The sequence below is a fragment of the Larus michahellis genome, chromosome 10 (genome assembly GCF_964199755.1).
Source record: "Larus michahellis chromosome 10, bLarMic1.1, whole genome shotgun sequence".
In the NCBI taxonomy this organism is placed as follows: Eukaryota; Metazoa; Chordata; class Aves; order Charadriiformes; family Laridae; genus Larus; species Larus michahellis.
Genome location: NC_133905.1, coordinates 15,448,120 through 15,467,081, shown reverse-complemented (window position 1 = coordinate 15,467,081; position 18,962 = coordinate 15,448,120). Strand labels below are relative to the sequence as shown.

General features: G+C 45.6%; 1 protein-coding gene across 5 annotated transcripts in view; it reads right to left on the bottom strand.

Annotated features, from left to right (window-relative positions):
- Positions 1-18,962, bottom strand: part of GRM7 (glutamate metabotropic receptor 7) — a 304,695-nt gene that overhangs the window by 41,399 nt on the left and 244,334 nt on the right. The window contains exon 9 of one of the 5 annotated variants that reach the window (XM_074603379.1): positions 16,476-16,555. The exons of the other annotated variants lie outside the window; for them this stretch is intronic. Within the exon in view, the coding sequence (XP_074459480.1) occupies positions 16,538-16,555 (18 nt within the window). The 3' untranslated portion in view covers positions 16,476-16,537. Of the gene's footprint in view, positions 1-16,475; positions 16,556-18,962 lie in introns of those variants that run through there. 5 annotated transcript variants of the gene reach the window in all.

Genomic DNA, 18,962 nt, shown 5'->3' with positions numbered 1-18,962 from the left:
AGGTTTTAGCAGTGCTTAGGGAGAGCATTTTCCCTTTTCTTTTAAGCTAACGTTATTTTGGAAAACAAAACAAAACACAAAAACCCTCTGTGGACACCGGGCTCCAGCATTTTGGACAAAAGGAGCAAACATCTGGCAAACCATCCAGAAAATGGGGATTTCCAGTTGCAGGAGGTCACTTAATAGATGCGAGACAGTGACTACACCGCTTATCTGCTGCGCCAACCTACTGCTCCTAATGGTATTAATATAATCCACACTATATCACTAGTTCATCATACTTTTATAGCATTTGAATATTTTATAGGCAAAAGATACATGTTCATGCCAACACACACTCTACACTTGCGACAAACAAAACACTGAAGGTTGCAGCATCAAGCAGTCAAGTGCCATAATGTCAACCCGGGCACGACGCCACAGCCATCAGCTACGCGATCACACGTGCTTTTCCCTCGGGACTCTCTTTATTCAAGGGTAGGAATGGATGACTATTTAATACGCTCTTTTCTCCTCACTTTTCAACCTGTTAATTCCCTTGCTCAATAAGTATACCCTTTGATCCCTCTTGTGAAGATATGATGCCTACTTTCTTTGAAAGATTTTTACCGATTTTTGCCTCTTTGTGAGGTTGTACCCTTGGGTGTGCACTTTTCACAGCATGCGGAAGACAACCGCGTTCCTCCGCAGAGCGGAGCATCAGCGGTGCTTCAGAAGCACAACTCAACAGCAAGGCGAGACAGGCAATGGTATGTAAATTGTGATGCTCACTAAGTTTTACAAATGACAACGGATGCTACCCAAGGGACGTTTGATAAACAAATCATAGTAGTTATGCTGATTGCAGTTATTACTGTACAAAATAGCAAGGCACGCAAATAGCCTTTGTGAAGTGTCTATGGGAATGTCACAGAATCAGTCATACCATTTAATTATAAATTCCGTGCTTAGTAATTATACGAAAGGTGACACTGAAGAAAATGATGGGATTTTAGTTTCAGAAAATTTCCTGTGGATGGTTGGATGTTTGGCAGCGCTCGGGGGGTGATCAAACACGCGTTGCTCATGGCACCCCTGTCTGAGCGGCCAGGCTGCACATCCCCGGCACACGGGGGCACGCGTGGCATGTGGGACACACAGGCTCTGGGGCACATGTGCAGCCCCATGATATTTCCTTTTCTTTTTTTTTTTCCCCAAGCTGATTTTCAAGCTAAAGCCCATGTTTGTTCTACAGCTCAACAAGGAGCTTTGTGTGCCTGACAGGAATCATCTCCCCGGCTGGTCGCAGCAGAGCTGAGGCTGGATGGCTTTCATCAGTGGAAAGAGACGGTCTATTAAGTTAGCGTCCTTGGAAATTCTCACAATAGATCAGAAAAACCTGCAGGTTAACTTTGTGGATATATTTCAGTGTAATGGAAAAACAAAAATAATTCCACAGGAACAGCAAGTACCCGCAGAGTAACATCACAGTTCCCTCAGAGATATGAAAGTAAAGATTAAAGTTTCTAAAGTGGCTCCCCAATTTACTTTTCCTTTACACCCAACTAATAACAATCACACCGCGCTCTTTCAAGAGGTCATCAGCCATCTGCTGGCCCTCACTAAGCAAGAGTTGATACCAGCACAGCACTGAAACCCAGCCACAGGAGCAATCAATATTTACCCTGCGGGGGCAGCTCGGCAGAGACGAGACCCCAGCCAGGCACCCTGCCAGCCCCCCTGCACCAGCAACGGGACAGCGGAGAAGTCGGTAAGCCCAGAAGAAAACCTTCTCACACAGGTGGGGAGAAATGTTTTGCCTTTAAATTCATTTTGTTCTCAGGGCAGCTGAAGACAGCCCTTTCTTCCAACAGGTTCATATCCCTTTGAAGGCTTTTTTTTTTTCTTTGCTAATAATAAAATGACTAAATATCATAGACTGTTCTGTGCTTTTCTTTAGATGTGATCTCTGTGTTTACCCTTACTAAACAGAAACTTAGAGTTCCAAATAAACCACCGAAGTAATAGCTAACAGATCATCACAAAAGCATTGTGTGCCCGGGTGAGTTTCTTTCATGCATTTAACCGGAGACAATCGTTATTCCTACCAAGAGAACAAGGCGGGAGCTGAGAAAAGATTCAGATTTGAAGAATCGCCACCACTGAAGCAGAACCCAAAATGTCATTAATCTCTACAGGAAAACTAGCCAAGCCTTGCATGTTATATACAATGCAACACCGACTCATCAGCTAAGCTTCCACAATGTCATCTCCAAAGGTGACCAAAAGCAAAGTGGCCATTAGCAGGAAGCATTACATTTAATGACAACATTCCGTTGTCCTGGACAAGCAAACACACAGGGGACTCCATCTAAGAATTACTTCTCTAAATGTTGACCTCGAGGACTATAGGTAACCCTTCACTGTTGCCCAGTTTTGCTCTAGTTCTGGGAGGGATCAAAATTCAGTGTTTGCCTGCTGCCGTGGGCGCAGCGAATGCCGCACACGGCGTGGTGCTTGGGCTGGGCAGGGGTAGCAGACCGAAGATGTCCCTGCCCCGCTCTCTGGGGGACACAACGGCTGGCAGGGATGGGAACGTGCCCATACCTCCCTGCTGTGTGCTCCGCGCAGCTCACAGCCGCAGACACCCTTCCGACCCGCGGCAAAACACGCACCCCCGTTAACCTCAACAACACAATGCAACCCACTCTACTGGTACGGTCTTCTCTCCGACATGCACCAGCTTCAAAAAACACCCACAGAAAGCCAAAGATCTTTCTACTTTACCTGGAGAACCCTTAGAAATGATCCCAATGGAGCAGGACCCCCCGAAAGGCGTCAGTCCTTGCATGGGACGTTGCTTCATCAGCTCACACAGAGATTTTGCCGGGTGCTTTCCTGAAGCACCCCCGTAGCTGTGACGCTCCGTGACAGCAACTGGCTGAAGCTGCATGGTCAGTTTTTATACCAACAATATGAGAATGCCTCAAATAGAAGCATCTAAAAGACTGACTTGCTGAGGGCAAAATCAAAGTCAAATCAAGGAGCTGGATGCTCCTGGAGATGTCACCATCGTAGCTTTGAGCCCACCTCGCCTCGGGACCCATATCAAGCTGCTATGAACAGCATTTCTAAACAGAAGTGTAACCCACCCGCCCTGTTATCTTAATTATTCTGCTGGGGAAGGTCTGTGTTCATGGCCTGCACTCTGCATGCCTGTGCACCCACCGCCCCCGTCCTCCCCTCCGTCCCCTCTCCAGCACACGTTGTTGTGGAGGAGGGATGGCTCTCGCCCCATCTCATGGTGATGAGGATGGCCGCTCCTCGGGTGCCCGCAAGAAGCACCACCACGGCTCACAGGATGCCACAGGCTGCCAACAGCAGAGACGACCCACAGAGTAACCACAGCTGCTTTGGAAACAGGGGCTCTCCCCTGACCAAGGGAACCGCAGACGGTTAGCAAATGCTAAAGCAAGCTTTGACGTCGGATCTGGTATTTCTGGCCGCCAGACAACAGCCTCTGATGTTCTGAAAAGTTGCTCTAAGTCACGTCACGAAGTACAGAGGTTTGGGAGAAGAACGTGCCCAGAGCCGTGAAATCCCCCTTGTCACAAACATGCCAGATGGGATCTCGTTCCCTCCTGACGATACGGCAAAACATGACAGCCACCATTGCACAGGTATCACACTGCGGGAGAGAGTGGGACTGTGATAATGCTGATAAACCCCCGGACGTGCTTACAAATGCCGTCACGTCCGCTGCTCCTGATGGTTACTAGCTTGGCGACGACAACATTATACACCAGAGTTATGCAGGTAATGGGTGTGATGAATTATGTTCCAATATGTTTCTAGCAGCAGGAGGCTTAGCATACCAAAGGGAAAATTGGGGTCGTATTCTGAAAGATTACCACCTGCAGAGGCCAAACGCAAAGGCAGACAGTACAGCAGTAAACAGGTCTAAAAGGACTAATTTCCAATTCCCTCTGCCTGCACTGTAAAACTGTTCCTTCTAATGTCACGCTGCCAAAGCCAACTTAAATTTTCATGTCTTAAGAGCCCCCGACACATCCAGCTTTTCAGCTTGCATTTCACAGGCAAACGTGCAGAGTGAAGATGAAGTAAATATATGTATTTTGAATATATTTTAGTTATTTGAGCTAAGTATTTTATACAGCTTGTTCCCTTATAATAGGAACTTCCTTATGCAAGAAATTTGCATACATCATAAAAAAATAAATATTTATGAATTATATCCATAACTTGTATGATAATTCAAACTACCAAATGTTAAAGCACTTGCTCTGAGGGTTATGATGCAGATGCAGGAGGAGGAGGAATTTTGTCTCTCCAGCCTTTGAGAGAAACTCTAGCAGCTTATCTAGAAGGAAATTAAATTATTCAGATAATTGGACAGAGCAGTGATGGAAAAGCATGTTGCTGCTTTCAAAGGGCATCAAATGGCTAAAGGAGAAATTGAAGCACTATCAAAGACAATCCCACAAGTCAGATGGTTTATACAGACTATATTCAGCAGAGATTCCACATCCGCTGGAGAAAAGAGCCGTCTCTGCTTTCTGTATCGGTTACAGAGACAATAAAGATGCCCATGAACTACTTCCAATCATTTGGGAGTTGTTCAGCCAAGAAATGAACAGTGATGGCCCTGGCTTAAGTCAACAAAAGATTAAAGTTATTTCGAATTTCTGACTGCATCCCCTGACTTTCCGAGGATTTCTCTTCCAAGTAGAAATTTGGCACAGAAGGATGTGCCAGCAAAACACGCTTCTTGCAAGGACAGCAGCATTTGAAGCGAGGTCCATGCGTCTCCACCTCTCAAGTAAGATGTTCTGTCTCCTTTTGGATTCATCTTCTCCTGGTTTTTGCTGTCCCCGGGGTGGTGATGAGGGTGGTGGGTGGGCATCCAAAGACGTGGGCAAGGCTGTGACCCACCTCCAGGTGACAGCAAGGACGAGCCCTCCCAGTCCTGTACCCGTTAACACAGGAACCAGCGATGGAGAGCCGGGAAACAGCTGCACATACCCCTCCTTGTATTTTTCTTCTATATTAATTACATGTCCATAATCGACGGATTCATCCAAGAATCGATGAAATGGATGAAGTCCTCCCATGGGGACCTCAGCTGATGTGCAGTTATCCAGTGTGGACGCCTGTCCACAGGAAGAGTGTCCTGAGACCCACCAAATCATTTCACGTGGGTCACTAAAGGGCCTCCAGGTGATAAGAAGTTGCAGTGACGGCTGAGTTTGGCTGTATTTCAAGCACAGACAGAGGCGAACAGCTCAAGAAATCCCATTATCCATCCTCAGAACTGTCTAATATCTCTTGCTTGACATTGGTGTTTGTTATAATAGCTATAAAATAAGTTACACATCACTAAAAGAGACAAACACAAAGTGCAACAGAAGTAATGTACATCCCCAACTTCTATTATTAAAATAATGGCTTTTCCCTTTCTCACTGGCTAAGCACTTAGCTTTTTTGAGCTAGAAATAATTCTTCTTCTGTCATTTTTTCCAAAGATTACATCATCGGAGAAAGCCTTCATTTCATTCTTCACCTTCGCCGCTGCACTGCTAAATTGACTGACACACAATCTTGGCATTTTAGGGTATTCAGTGCCAGACTTCAGCTGCTGTTATAAATCATATTTCTCCACACTTATTGCATTTTATTCATTTTATACATGACCAGAGATTAGAGTTCAAATGAAATAGATTTTGCTATCCTTCTTATATTCCAAACGTCACTAGTCTAGAAATCTTTAATTTTACTCGCTTCAACTACTGAATAATTCAATGTAAAAGGAGAAAAAAAACCCCAAAACCCACCAACCCTGCAATACTCGGTTTGAGATTTTGAGCAAAATAAAGTGAGGATCCGCCGACTGCCACGGCTGTATCTCTGGCGTCCACCCAGCGCTGGGGACCGTCCCAGCAGCAGGCATGGCTCCCGGCGGGTATGGCTCCGGAGCCGCGGGAGGAGTGGCCACCTCGGGAGGGCTCCCGGCAAGAGGACACACGGGCTGATGCCAAGAGCCAGGCATGCTCAAACCCTCACCCTGAATTTTGGGATTTGGGAAGGTGTGCTCATGAACTGACTCTTTTCAGGCAATACAATACCTGCCATTACTAAAATCCCTGTCTTCTACCCTCAGTTTTCAAAAGAAAATTTGTGTAAGTGTTCAAAAGCGTGCCGTTGGAGAACCGTTGGAAATCCGGAGGGAAACCAGCGCTGCAGGATCACAGAATCACAGAAATGGCCATGGCGAGCCCGGAACTTCCCAGAAATCTCTTGGGGATCAAATATTGCTTGTAAGGACAGAGACCAGACAGCCTTACCACACTTAATTTTTCCTCACCAAATAGTTGCTGAGTGAACATGAGGTAAAGCTATCACACAAACTTTCTTAAATTATTAATGTGTTCTAGAATAGAAAATAAGCTTAGGTCAAACGAAGACAATTCCTTTTATGTTGGACGGAGAAATAAGCAAGAGTGAATATCCAATGAAAGGTATTGATTATAAAAAGACAAACAAACTGCAACCTAAGGTGTGTATAAGTAAACACAGACGGGCAAGTAGATGGGGAACTAAAAATATTACAGCCCTCATATATTGTCATGCACAATAAAACTGTATTAAAGAAACTTTCACTCGGAGAAGCCGCCTAGCTTTCTAGAATTTTACTTTGCAGCATTCAAGATAAATGGTGCTAATGACTAGTTCAAGAAAAAGAAAAAAAGGTGTTTGTTTTTAAAAAAACAACTTTAGATGCTTAATCTCATGCTGATAGCATTAAGGTAAACCTCTCTGATCACCAGCCTAAGAAATTAAATGCTCTTAGAAGAGGTCTCTGTCAGACCAAAAGAGGTGCTGGCATTTATTCCTCATGACAGGAAAACCTGAAGTAACGTTTAGGTTTATCTGTCTTCCCACACTGGAGATGCCTTTCCCTGGAGTAAAAACCCCCCAAATTTGGAGAAAATTAAGAGAAAAGATCTAAGCGTGGCCACGGTGGAGACGGTCCTACACAGTCAGCGTTCACCACTGCAGCTTGAACACTCACGCATGCAGAAAAAACCTCTGAAGAAAACTGTACCACAAATTGGCGCTTGTGTACCACGTTGTGCTAAGTGCAAAGACTTCAAACAAACAGAAATACAGATGTGCAAAGCACCAGTTGCCTGAGGCTACGCGAAGTCCTCTGAAGGAGAGCATCACGCTGAGAGCATCATTTTGTAAGGACTGCACGGCCCACCAGCTGCAGCTCTCCTGTCGGGCTGGATTCACAGGGGAGCATAAAATGGCTGAAACGAGAAACCACCTGAAATAACCACTGAAGCACACTAATAACACGTGCCAATTTCTCAAATTCTAAAAAATGAAGTTGCAGAATAATAATTAGTAAGTAACCCTCATTTTCATGTCTTCTTAAATGTTACTTTTCTTGGGTGAAGCAAAAATGTTTACGTCCATGCGACACTGGCCGGGGTTAAGGTTACATAGATGCCGTATCAGCAGAGCAACACCTGTATATAAATAAAATATGCCTATTTTAGCATTGCTAAAGGGCAGTAATAGTACAACCCTTAGGAACAACACACAAACTGTTGGTTATGTGTGATGGCAACAGAGATGCGGGTGCCGCAGGTCTCTCCTACAAAGAGAGCAATCAGAGCATCAACATGCCCAATTCCCCCCCAGCAGGGGAGCTACCTGACTTGGCTGGCCTCCTTAGAACATCTTCCTGCACCGCCTCTATCTCTATGCAGAAAGCACAAATAAATGTGTAAGAGTAACTGAACCTTTCTGTTTACCTAGAAGCAGATCTTCCCGGTTGGGAGCAAACTTTATCAGCACTGAAGTACGCATTTCTTCAGCAAAACTTCTACTGACCTTCTCTTCAGTCAACTTAAATACACAACAAACAGCATCAAAAAAGTGATTAGCGATCTTGTATTTTTGGGCGTACAGCTTACCCTCCCCTCCCCACAGGCCATCTGCCTTCCAGAAACGGCCTTCGGGCTTTGGGAAAGTCACGGCCCTTCAGCAGTGCTGCACGTCCGGCACTCAGCAGCACAGAAGGACTAGAAAGCTCCAGAGATCACCCAGATCCCCTGGATCTTGTGTACTTAGGATGAAACCAGACCTGCCAAGGTACACATATTCCAGCCTCACTGCAACAGCTTGTTGGGACACGCATGCCAGAAGGATCAAACGTTTCTCTTGCATCCTTTGCATGGAGCTACATGGAGCCTTTTGGAAGCTGCATGAGAAAGTCAAAGTATGAAGCATCTCAAAACATGAAGAATCATCCTCTAAGGAAAAGCAGGATGGAAATCCAGAGACAGCAGGAGCTTCTGAAACTCCCTTTAGTTCACAGGTTGGCTCTTTACACTTAGTATACTTTTATCTGTGTGGGCAAATGAGATAACATGGTACGTATTATGCAGGTAGGGTCCTTTGTCAAGCCGCAGGTCACAACTGAGGACGGGCTTGACAATCGACAGCAGCTCATGTATCTGCACGAGGTTGTCATGGCAATGAAACGTCTGTGAATGCAGCTGATACAAACTGCTGCTTTGCCTTGACAGCGCTGAAAAATATTGCCAAAATTATTCATAGCCTGGAAATAAGAGAGGCGCAAATGCCCTAATGGTTTTCTCCCCACTATGTGCTGTTAACCATTTTGGGTTTTGCAATTTTCTTTATTTTTATTGCACAGTAAATCAGTCAGCCTTACATTACGATGGCAAGCAGCCCTTTCATTTAATGTATTCAGGTCTTGCAAAATTAAATTTATAATTCAAAATAAATATAAGCATTTTTATCGATTTATAATAACACGCAGTAGCCTAGAAAGCTAATACTGCAAAAGGAAGAAGTCAAGCCCCAACCCACCCTTACAAGAGGGGCCAATCCCTGCCCGCACCGCGGAGCAGCTCTCCATGAGGGTGTTTCTCCAGGTTTGACGGGGGGTTCGGATGGAGCAGAAGGGACAACGCGCGCACACGGTGCCTGTGCCGACCCTGCTCTGAGGAGGCTAGGTTTTCCTGAGCTGTCAATTCAGAGTCTTAACAAGGAACAAAAAAGAAGATATTCCAGCCCATGCTCTGCTCCTAATGAAAAGCAGGGCTCCATGCAGAAGATTCATTTTGCAGAGCAAGCTTCAACATTTCTTTCTGTCCTTTCACCTTCAATTTTGTCTCCCCCAATCCAACCATATGAATGTTTTATTTATATCCAGTCACTTTCACCCAGTTGGAAGGCATTCTCTGAAATAAAATTCCTCTTTTTCTGAAACAGTACAGTTAATAGATTCCCTTTGCAGCACTCTCTTCAGCAACTGAACCTCCTCAATCTACCAACACACCAGACTTACAAAAAAACCCACTCCAAGCCACCCGCCCCGCTCCAAACAAACATCCTCTGACCCTCCCAGAAGAGCAAGACTTACTCTCCCCCGCAGCTGGACGCCGTATCTTTAATAACAACATAATTCTGAACATACACGTTGGTGATACTCTTTTGATTTCTCAAAGAGGTTTCTATAAGGTTGCACCCAAATAAGACTGAAGTAACACGGTGCCATGCTACACAACCCCAGCACAGTTATTTCACCTGCATCACCAGGTCTGCTAACATTTTCTGGAGAATTTACCTGATTTCTTCATAATTCTACAGGCCTCTTGATTATTAACTCCTCTGCCACGGCATTCATCTCTAGGAGCATCTATTTAATGCACACCTTGTTCTGTCCCTACTGTACCTTTTACCTGGCTGACAGGGAAGGAGGTCTCCACCCAAGGCTTTCACAAGGGTTGTTGAAGCAACCAAGTATTCTTCTACACGAGCACAACCACCATGCAAAACCTCAAACCAATCCCCCCCAAAAAACAGCCTCGCCCATCTAACACACCAGAGAACTGAACTATGCCAACCGCCCTGCCCGCTCGCGTGCTAATTACGGTCATCTCGTTTCCTTCATCACTGTGGCCCTGCTATAAACCCCAGAAAAGCCAATGTGAATCTTTCAATGTTGGCGAAGTTTGACCTAGGCCAATATTGAGAATATATTCCATACATTTGCATACCAAGTAAGATCTAATTCTGCTTGGAGACCTTCAGGGGAATCCAAAATGCAAGCTGGAGCCAGCAGAGGAGCAGGGAATAAAAAGGCTAATCCTACACGTATTACTTCTCTTTAAAGCCCTTTAGAGTAGAACACTAATTATTAAAAAGCCCTGACAAATATATATATAAAGCAAGCCAGCTTTTCACAGACTTTTAAAATGATAATGTAATTATTATTTAAAACAGAGCATTTACATATTGCTTTTGCTACTTGGAAACAAACTTGTTATGGCTGGAAGTGTCCTTTCTATTTAACAACACTATCGCAGTGCTGCATAGAGGGTGTGTGTGACCACGTGGTCTGAATGTGATTTGGGATCTAAAGGCTGCATTCAAGTATAAAGATCAGTCCACAATTGTAGCCAATCACTTACTTTAACTGGGTTCTGATCTATTTATTAGCATGAAAATTATTTTATGCTCTAAAGTGTAAAAGCGAGCAGAGAGCGAGTCAGAGCAAAGAGTGGTTGGATTCACGCGAGGATAAGCCACGGCAGCAAAACCTTCATTCCTGACCAGCCATCATTAGGAATATAAACCCTGGTAAAATAAAGAAAAATAATTCCTTATATTAAAGAAAAAAAGTAAAAACAAATAATCCAATTTCCGTGAGTTACCTGAGGATACTTGACTAATTTGATGGAGCCTAATTTCTCAAAAGCATCTACAGGCAGAGAAAAGCACGGCAGGAGGAGCCTGCTCCAGACAGCGGCCCGAGAAGCCGATCCCGGGCTGTCACCTTTGCCAGGCTCCTAACAGGCTTCTTCACACCACCTCCATTTCCACAGTCCACCAGGAGAAATGTTTCTGCTGTTCCCGAGGACGCAAGCCCCCGTCCTGCCGTGTAACCCCCCCCAGGGGCAGAAAATTGCCCAGGGAGACCAAAATATTTTTGCCTTCATTGTGTTTTGATATATTGGTTCTCAAAGCACTACATTCCTCCGCAACTGCAGAACGGTTCAAGTGAATTGTTTTAAAAATGGCAGCCATGTACCGAAACCTTCTCGTCCTCAAAAAAAAAACAAACCCAAACCTTCTTCCCCCCCTCAAAAAAACCCAACCTGTAACCAAGAAAAAAAGGGTTTGAGCCACGGGCAGTGGGCAGGAGGCAAGGCCCCGCGCAGGTTTCCTCCAGGCCTGGTTGCTGACAACAGCTCAAGCCGATGGTGCCTGCAGGAAGGATGAACCCAGAGAGCTCACCCCCAGGTGCAACCTGAAATCCTGCCAGCAAACCCCGGCATCTTCCTTTCTGAAAGCAAGACTGGGCTTTCTCTCGTGCTCGAACACACTCCTGTGAACACAGAAAGGTCCATGCCAGCCCTTCCCACCGGCGCCGTCGCTCCCCAGCCAACGTCGAGCGCTGCCCTGATCCCAACAGGCTTCCCGGACCCCTCCTCACACCCCGCCTCGGCAGGCACTTCGGAATAAATCATACCGCGTTCCACAGGAAAACATGCCAGGAAAAGGCCAGGAAAGACACGAAAAGAATACGGAAACGCTTTGTGATTATTTTTTTTATCAAACAAATTGTTCACGTTTTACAGGTGTGCACTAGTAGGTGTTAATTTTCCCTATTATTCCTTCAGAGCTGTCCAAGTTTGCATTTAATTAACTAAACGACTCGAGCCATCCAATTCTTGTTGCTACTAATGTATCACAATTAGAACAAACTGTTGCCAAGGCAACTGCTCCATCTATCATAATTCATAAACTGGAGCCAGCCTGCCTTGTGCCTTACGCAATCCCGTGACGCGCACATGGGCGTTTATTGTTATGCTAAATTGGGAATGGGTAATCCCAGAATACAAGATGATTTAGGATGAATTACAAAAAAAAGTCTATCACTTTAGGATGTGCCAAATTCCGGTCGTTCCACGATCCCCCTTTACCTTCAGGAGGTATCGATGCATACCAATGCTAATCCAGAGCACCAGGAAAGAACTTCCTCTCTTAATTATCAAACACTGCATTTATTTTATCGTAAGAATAAACTGAATCTCTGTCTCAAGTTTGATGCTATGATTACAATCTACAGCAATATCCAAACCATTTTCCAATACGGTCTAACGGGGTGATACCACGTCCTGTACCATGGTACGACAGCTCACAATTCCTCCTTACCAGCTCCAAGTTAACTCTTGTGAGTCATAGCTCAGAGGTAAAGTTACAAGTCGCTATGAATTATTTAGAGTTCCTTATCAGCAGTTTCATTTGGGGTACTTATACAGAAAGCAATCCGGAATATTGCAGGATGAGGAAAATGGGAGTTTTAAGCCAAATCAGCTCACGTTTAACTAATCCATGACCTGGCAAACGTTAATGGCCCACAGACCCTATTCTGCATCTATAGCTTATTAAATATATTTTTGACAGGACAAAAAAACCCAGTTTTTATTGCTGTCTTCATAGTTGCACAGCATACATGCTTTTATACTTAACTGAGATTTATTTACTTTCTTCTATCCCTTATTATGCATCAAGAAATAAATGCTGAGTACCTAGCAGTTCCCTTGCCTCTGCACGAGGAAGCCACAAGGAAGCTTGTAAATACAAGGCTGAATTTGTGAAAAGCTATACCTTCTGTCAGCGAACGTGAGCCCTAGGCCTCGGGGGAGAAAAAAAGCATCCAAAGGAGGAATTTTTCCTGTGTATGATTGCAATCAAATCAAGCCAGCCCCGCTCCCACAGGGAAGCTTACTTTAATAAAGGTTGTCTCACGCATCACCGTCCCCAGCGCGATGACGGTTGGGCACCCAGCAGCCCCCCATGCCCCGCAGGCGCTGCCTGGGCACGCAGCCCCAAAATGTGGTGATTTTTCCCCAAGCAAGTCCTTGCTCGGGCCCCGGTTTGGGCCGAAGCTGGGGCTGGAGCGCAGGGCTCTGCCCGAGGCGGCCGCAGCGCTCAGCAGCCCAGCAATTAGCAACAGGGGTATCTAGAGGCCCTGACCTTCCTTTCTTATCTTCAGTCATTAACAGATTTCATCTTCCAGTCAATAAAATACGCTAAAACTGCATTGATTTTGAAGTTCTGGAGAATCAAATCACTTGATCTTTCTGCTTAAACTCCCCTGCTCCTCCAATTAAGGTACCAGAACAAATCTTAACTACTACCTAATATCAGTTTTCGCAAGACTTTCTCTCCAGCAGTAATCATGTTTTAAGCACCTTGGCTAAACTAATTGATTTTCATTCCTTTCTGCTAGCATCACCTAACACAAGCTGGTGCTAAGCTTTTACACGCATTTTAGTCTTCGACTTACTGGTGAATTATTGTTGCTAGTTAAGTTTGTTAGCAGGATCTGTTCCACTACTAAAAAGAGCTATCTTGTCTTCAAATTATATTTAATTATCTCCATTAAACATTACAGGTTGCTCTGATGTTGAAAATGCAAATCGCCGGGAACAAGAGGAAGATGATAGCGTATTGTTCATCACATATTTTGTCCTCCTACTCCCTCTGCATTCTTTTAAATAAATGTCTCTTCTCTAACCGTGAGTCCAATGAAGATCTTGCGTACGCTCCAGATACTCAATTTACCATACACACGTTATTTTTCAGTTGTTATAAACACAACACGAACATTACTTAATCGGCGAAACCACATGACCCAGGGGCATGAGCAAGGTTAAACCTCAGGTTTCCCTACTCTGGCAGAGGCAGTTAATGGCTGAATGGATGGCGCTTAATGGGCAATTAGCAGTGCAAGAAAAGCAGTTATTGCTGAGCGAGTAACGCGTTCTCTGTAAATAGGAGTTTCACCTCATTCCCCCCACTCTGGGTTTTGTCACCACAGATACTTCAGCCATTTAAAGGCCAAATGCCAACACAGACTGACTAATCTCTGGGTGAAGCGCCTGACATCGTTAGCTGAAAAGTGCTAAACCTGAAAAACCCTTCATAAAGCCTTGACAATTACAGAGGTCAACACGGCTCTCCTGCCCGCTGCAGCTGACCCCATCAACACAGACCTGACTGGGAGATGCCTGCCAGATAAGGGAGCCTGTCTGGTGAAACAGTCTTTTGCACCACTACAGCTCCTTGGGTACATTCCCAGTTGCTGCCTACCCCTTTCCCACCCCCGCTACTCAGCTTGGAAAAGAAAACATGGATCTTCAGTCTCTGCTGCTGAGAGAATACAGAGTCGGGCACGTTAGCAATAGCAAAGACAGAGTTTTAAGATGGAAATGATGTCAAACCACCCATCGTGGTTTAACCCCAGTCAGCGGATAGGGCCATGCAGCCGCTCGCTTGCTCCCCCCGTTTGGGATGGGGGAGAGCATCCGAAGAGCAAAAGTGAGAAACCTTGTGTGTTGAGATAAAGACAGTTTAATAGGTAGAGCAAAAGTCATGAAAAAGCAAAGAAAGGAACTAATTCTCTGCTGCCCATTGCAGGCAGGAGTTCAGCCATCCCCAGGAAAGCAGGGCTCCATCACATGGAACGGTTACTTGGGAAGACAAACGTCATCACTCCGAACGTCCCCCCCTTCCTCCTTCTTCCCCCATATACTGAGCATGATGTCATATGGTACGGAATATCCCTTTGGTCGGTTGGGGTCAGCTCTCCCGGCTGTGTCCCCTCCCAACTCCTTGTGCCCCAAAGCCTGCTTGCTGGCGGGGGGGGTGTGTGTGTGTGGGGGGGGTGGGGGGGTGAGGAACAGAAAAGGCCTCGAGAGCTTGTCAACAACCAAACCCATTAGCGCACTATTGGCACTATTCCCATCCAAAACACAGCACAGCACCAGCTGCTAAGCAAGTCAACTCCATCCCAGCTGAAACCACACCACCACCAAACTGCAGAAGGAAAAAGTCTTCTATGTTTTTCATGTCCCCTGTCCGGACAGGGCGTCACACTCACCTGGCGTCACTCCCGACCGCGGGGGTGGCTATGCCACAGCTACGGGCAAAGGCAAGACCTGGCTCCTGCACCCACAAGCCCTCCGGGGTGGTGCTAGGGGTGGAGGCTTCAGGGCAGCTCCAGCTTTGTGACTGCGCCTCCCACCTCCTGAAGCTTCGCTAAGGCATGTTGGGCAGAGCACTTCCCCAGCGAGACCCCTTCCTTAACAGGAGGGAAAAACAGTAAAAAAATAATCTCTCTCTGATCTCTTCCCCTAGGTTCCCTTTTCTCTTCCAATTTGTCTCCTCGCTCATGCATCAGAGCAGCTCCTCTTGTATATGCTTGTAGGCATCTTTGTTTTGGCAGTCGCAGACTAACCTTTTTCTCTTTGAGAGGCTTTTCATTTGTCATAAGGTATCGATCCTCTGACAATAGTTCTCAGCTTCCTTCTGCCATGTAAACAACATCACAGATTTCTAAAGCTGCCTGGGAAGTAAGGGCAGAGCAGGAACCAGTGACGTCTCTGTACTGGGCACCACAGAGGGCTCTGTTTGTGCTCGCTGTCGAAAAGGGACTCCCCCGTCCCTCCACAACCAGGTTATACGGTGTTGGGGCAGCTCAGCCACTGTGGGGTGAGGTGACGGGGGACCACAGGACATGTCCTGCTGGTTGGTGGCTGTGGTCCTTCCCCAGCGCTGGACACTCCCGCACCCCACAGAGCGACAGACGCGTTCTGCACGGGCACAACACGACCGGCTCTGCAGGAGCCCCCCAGCTCGGCGGTGTGGCGAGGAAGGAGCCTCGCCAGCTTTTTTTGCTGAATTGTTTTAGACTTTAAAAAAAGCGCCATTATTCAAAATGCAGAAGTATAAACATGCCCCAAATCACTTCTGACGGGGTACGCTTGAGACACAACATTTTTGCTTCAGTCTACGAGAATTCACTGTTGTTTTCTTTAACCTTCTGCTAAGCTTATGCCTCAAAGACAAAACACAAGGCAATTTCTTTGACTGAGTATGATGGTTTCTACTTTTATTATTATTACATGCCTGCTTAAACCATTTAAAACAACAAATAAATCCTTCAGGTCAATATTTTTGCGTTCATCACTTAGGTATAGTGAAACCTATTTTTTGCTTTGCATTAAATTGGCCTTGCTAGACTGAAAACGCACTTTCAAGAATAGCCGTTTTCTTCCTCTGCAAATCCAGCTATATTTGGCTCACTGGTATGCACAGAGGACCTGACATTTTTGTGTTACAGGATCTTATTCAGAGCAAACTGCAACCATCTCCATGCTCAGCGCGGGTTTTGGTTTGCGATGGGGGAGATCTCCTTACCAGTCCCTGCAACTTTGGATTTTTTACTGATTTTTCAGCCTTAGTCTCTTGGGGAAAACAGCAGCTGAACTGCCAGCTCCAAACTTGCATGTTCTCTCTTCTTTCCTCATTGGTTTGGTGCAGGGGAAGACCATTGTGCTGCACGTGGAAGTCACCGCTCTGCGACGCCTGTCCCACAAGCTCACTCAACTGACTGACTTTCTCCTAGCAGGGCTGTTTTCTGCTTCTATTTTGTTCGTTTATTCTAAAATGAACAGAAGAACAAATTAGCTCTGAAGGTGTCACCCAAGTAGGGGCAATAAAGGATGCTCCTTCCGTGGGTGCCTGACAAGGGTACTTGATTCCCTGCCCTTCCGCAGGCTGCTCTCATCAGCCATTCCCGCGTGATGACAGAAGTGCTTAAGGACCCATTCTTTCTGCTGAAATGAGTTGATCAAACGAAACCCTGACACCAGCATAGAAGTTCAGCAAGAAAATTGAGAAACATCTGCATAACTTACATTGTATTGAATAAGCTCTTCATGGTTTTCTTTTTGTTCCTGGATGAGCTTGGAATCAGCAGCCATTATTTCTTACTCAAAATAACATTATTATGTTTCTACAATACCCGTGGGGTTCAGAAACTGGTTATGATCTGCTCTCACAAAATGCTACTTCAGTTCCTAGTGTTTGGCTTACAGTGTCAGCCATGAGCTACAGGATTTTTCTGAAAAGATGATTAACTCTTGTTCAAACAAAGGAGCATTAATGGAAACTGAGGTTTTCTGCAGCAAAAATCAAACTGCACTACACATGGCACAGACCTAGCAGAGCACACCATCCTCTGGCCACCCGTTGTGGAAAAATCCTCTAGAGTTTAGCACAGGGAACGGCCTTTCCATACAGCCCCAAGCCATCCCCCCTGAACCCCTGAAACAGGACTCTCCCAAAAAAGGCATGCTAGAAGAACATCAGGCTGCAGGAATATATCAATACCTCTGGGAAGCCACATCATCTTTGTAATGTACTTATCTCAAGCCTCACATACACAGGAAATTCATAATAACCACTAAAATACATTATCACAAATTGAAACTCTATGTTTCTAATAAACTTACCCTTCCTTGTTCTGAGCAAAGGAGATAATGTAATGATTACTTCCTTGTAAACTACCTTTGAAGAGCTATTTTACAATTATCCAGTTATCCCTTATTCATATATGTAGCTACCTTGAGGCGTGTGTGACTGCTCGCGCTATTCAGAAGCGCTATTCACGAAACAGGGTTTTGCAAGACTGAATTTTTACTGTTGCTAGCGCTGAAATACAGCAAGCTTGAAAAAAATCCCCCAGTAACACCCAACAGCAGTTGCATGGTCGATGCAACAGCTCTGCTGGAGAAATGATGTTGTCAGCTCCAGTGGGTTTGACATTGCAGAGATATCAAAACGCAAGCAAAGAGAAAAGTTTCATCAACAATGTAATTACTCTTCTGGACTCAATGGAACCACAATTATTTCACGTTGAGGTGTTGTCAGTTTATGCTGCAGATAAAAACTGTTAGGTAACACTGACAGGGGCCTATGCAGAGATTGCTTTTCATATGTAAAACTCTCCCAGCAGTTCGACATTTTCCTAAAAAAAAAAAAGGAACCAAAAAAGTACATGTCAACACTATGCATTAAACACCCACACATTTTTCCCTTTAAAAATTACGTCGCTTTTTAGCCGGAGGCAGTAAAGTAAGCACTAGAAATCACAGAGCAAAGAGATGGCCTTCTTCCCGATTTTCCCTTGGCATCTGTTTGAAGTGAGCGGAGTGCTGGTGCGTACCCGCGGGACAGCGGCAGTTGTGCGCCACACAAGTGCCCGGAGAGCGAGGGACAAACGCCTCCGCCGCTTCTGGGGCTCAGAACAGGCAATGTGAAACAGCACGGAAAATATTCCCGGAGTCTGCTGTCCCAGGCAACTGGAGATTGTTCATACCTTGTGGGTTAACTGGGCAAAGTCCAAATGCAGCACGCTGCGGAGGAGGAGCTGCTTTGGCCTCCGCACTGCGATGACCGGCTGCACCGGCGGCACGGAAGAACGGTTCTCTTCAAATACCAATGGAAAATTATGAATTTATGGGTTTGCCCCAGAACACCCCCTTCCTCCCCGCAAGATAGTACCTGCAGCAGCACTCCCTGCCGTGACATGTTCTCGGAGACCTGCAGCTTCTGTCCAAGGGGAGGGTATTTTTGGTTGCGTGGTTTTGGTCTGCTTAAGTGATCCAGAGCGGGAGACCACAGGACACAGCAGGGAATTTGGCAGCTCTGTCACATCGTGCCCCTGGCCACAGAACTGGTGACTCTGCCCAGATCTGGGCGGGGGTATTTTCCCCTCTATACTGCATGCTCCTTTTCTGGGTTCCATTTATTTTTCCATCTTCCGAATCAGATCTTTTCTCTCTCCTCAACACAGAAGGGAATGGAAAAGGCTAGAATTATCACAGCGAAGAGATCCCTCACTTTCTACATCAGACATCAAAGCAGCACGCTCGCAGGCTTCAAAGAGTCCCTTGGAGACTGCAGAACTACCGCGGGGTTGCTAACTTAAAGTAATTTCTGCTGAAGTGAATACATCTCTGTTATGAGACAGCCACATACAAATTTAAATGCAGGATTATTACTCC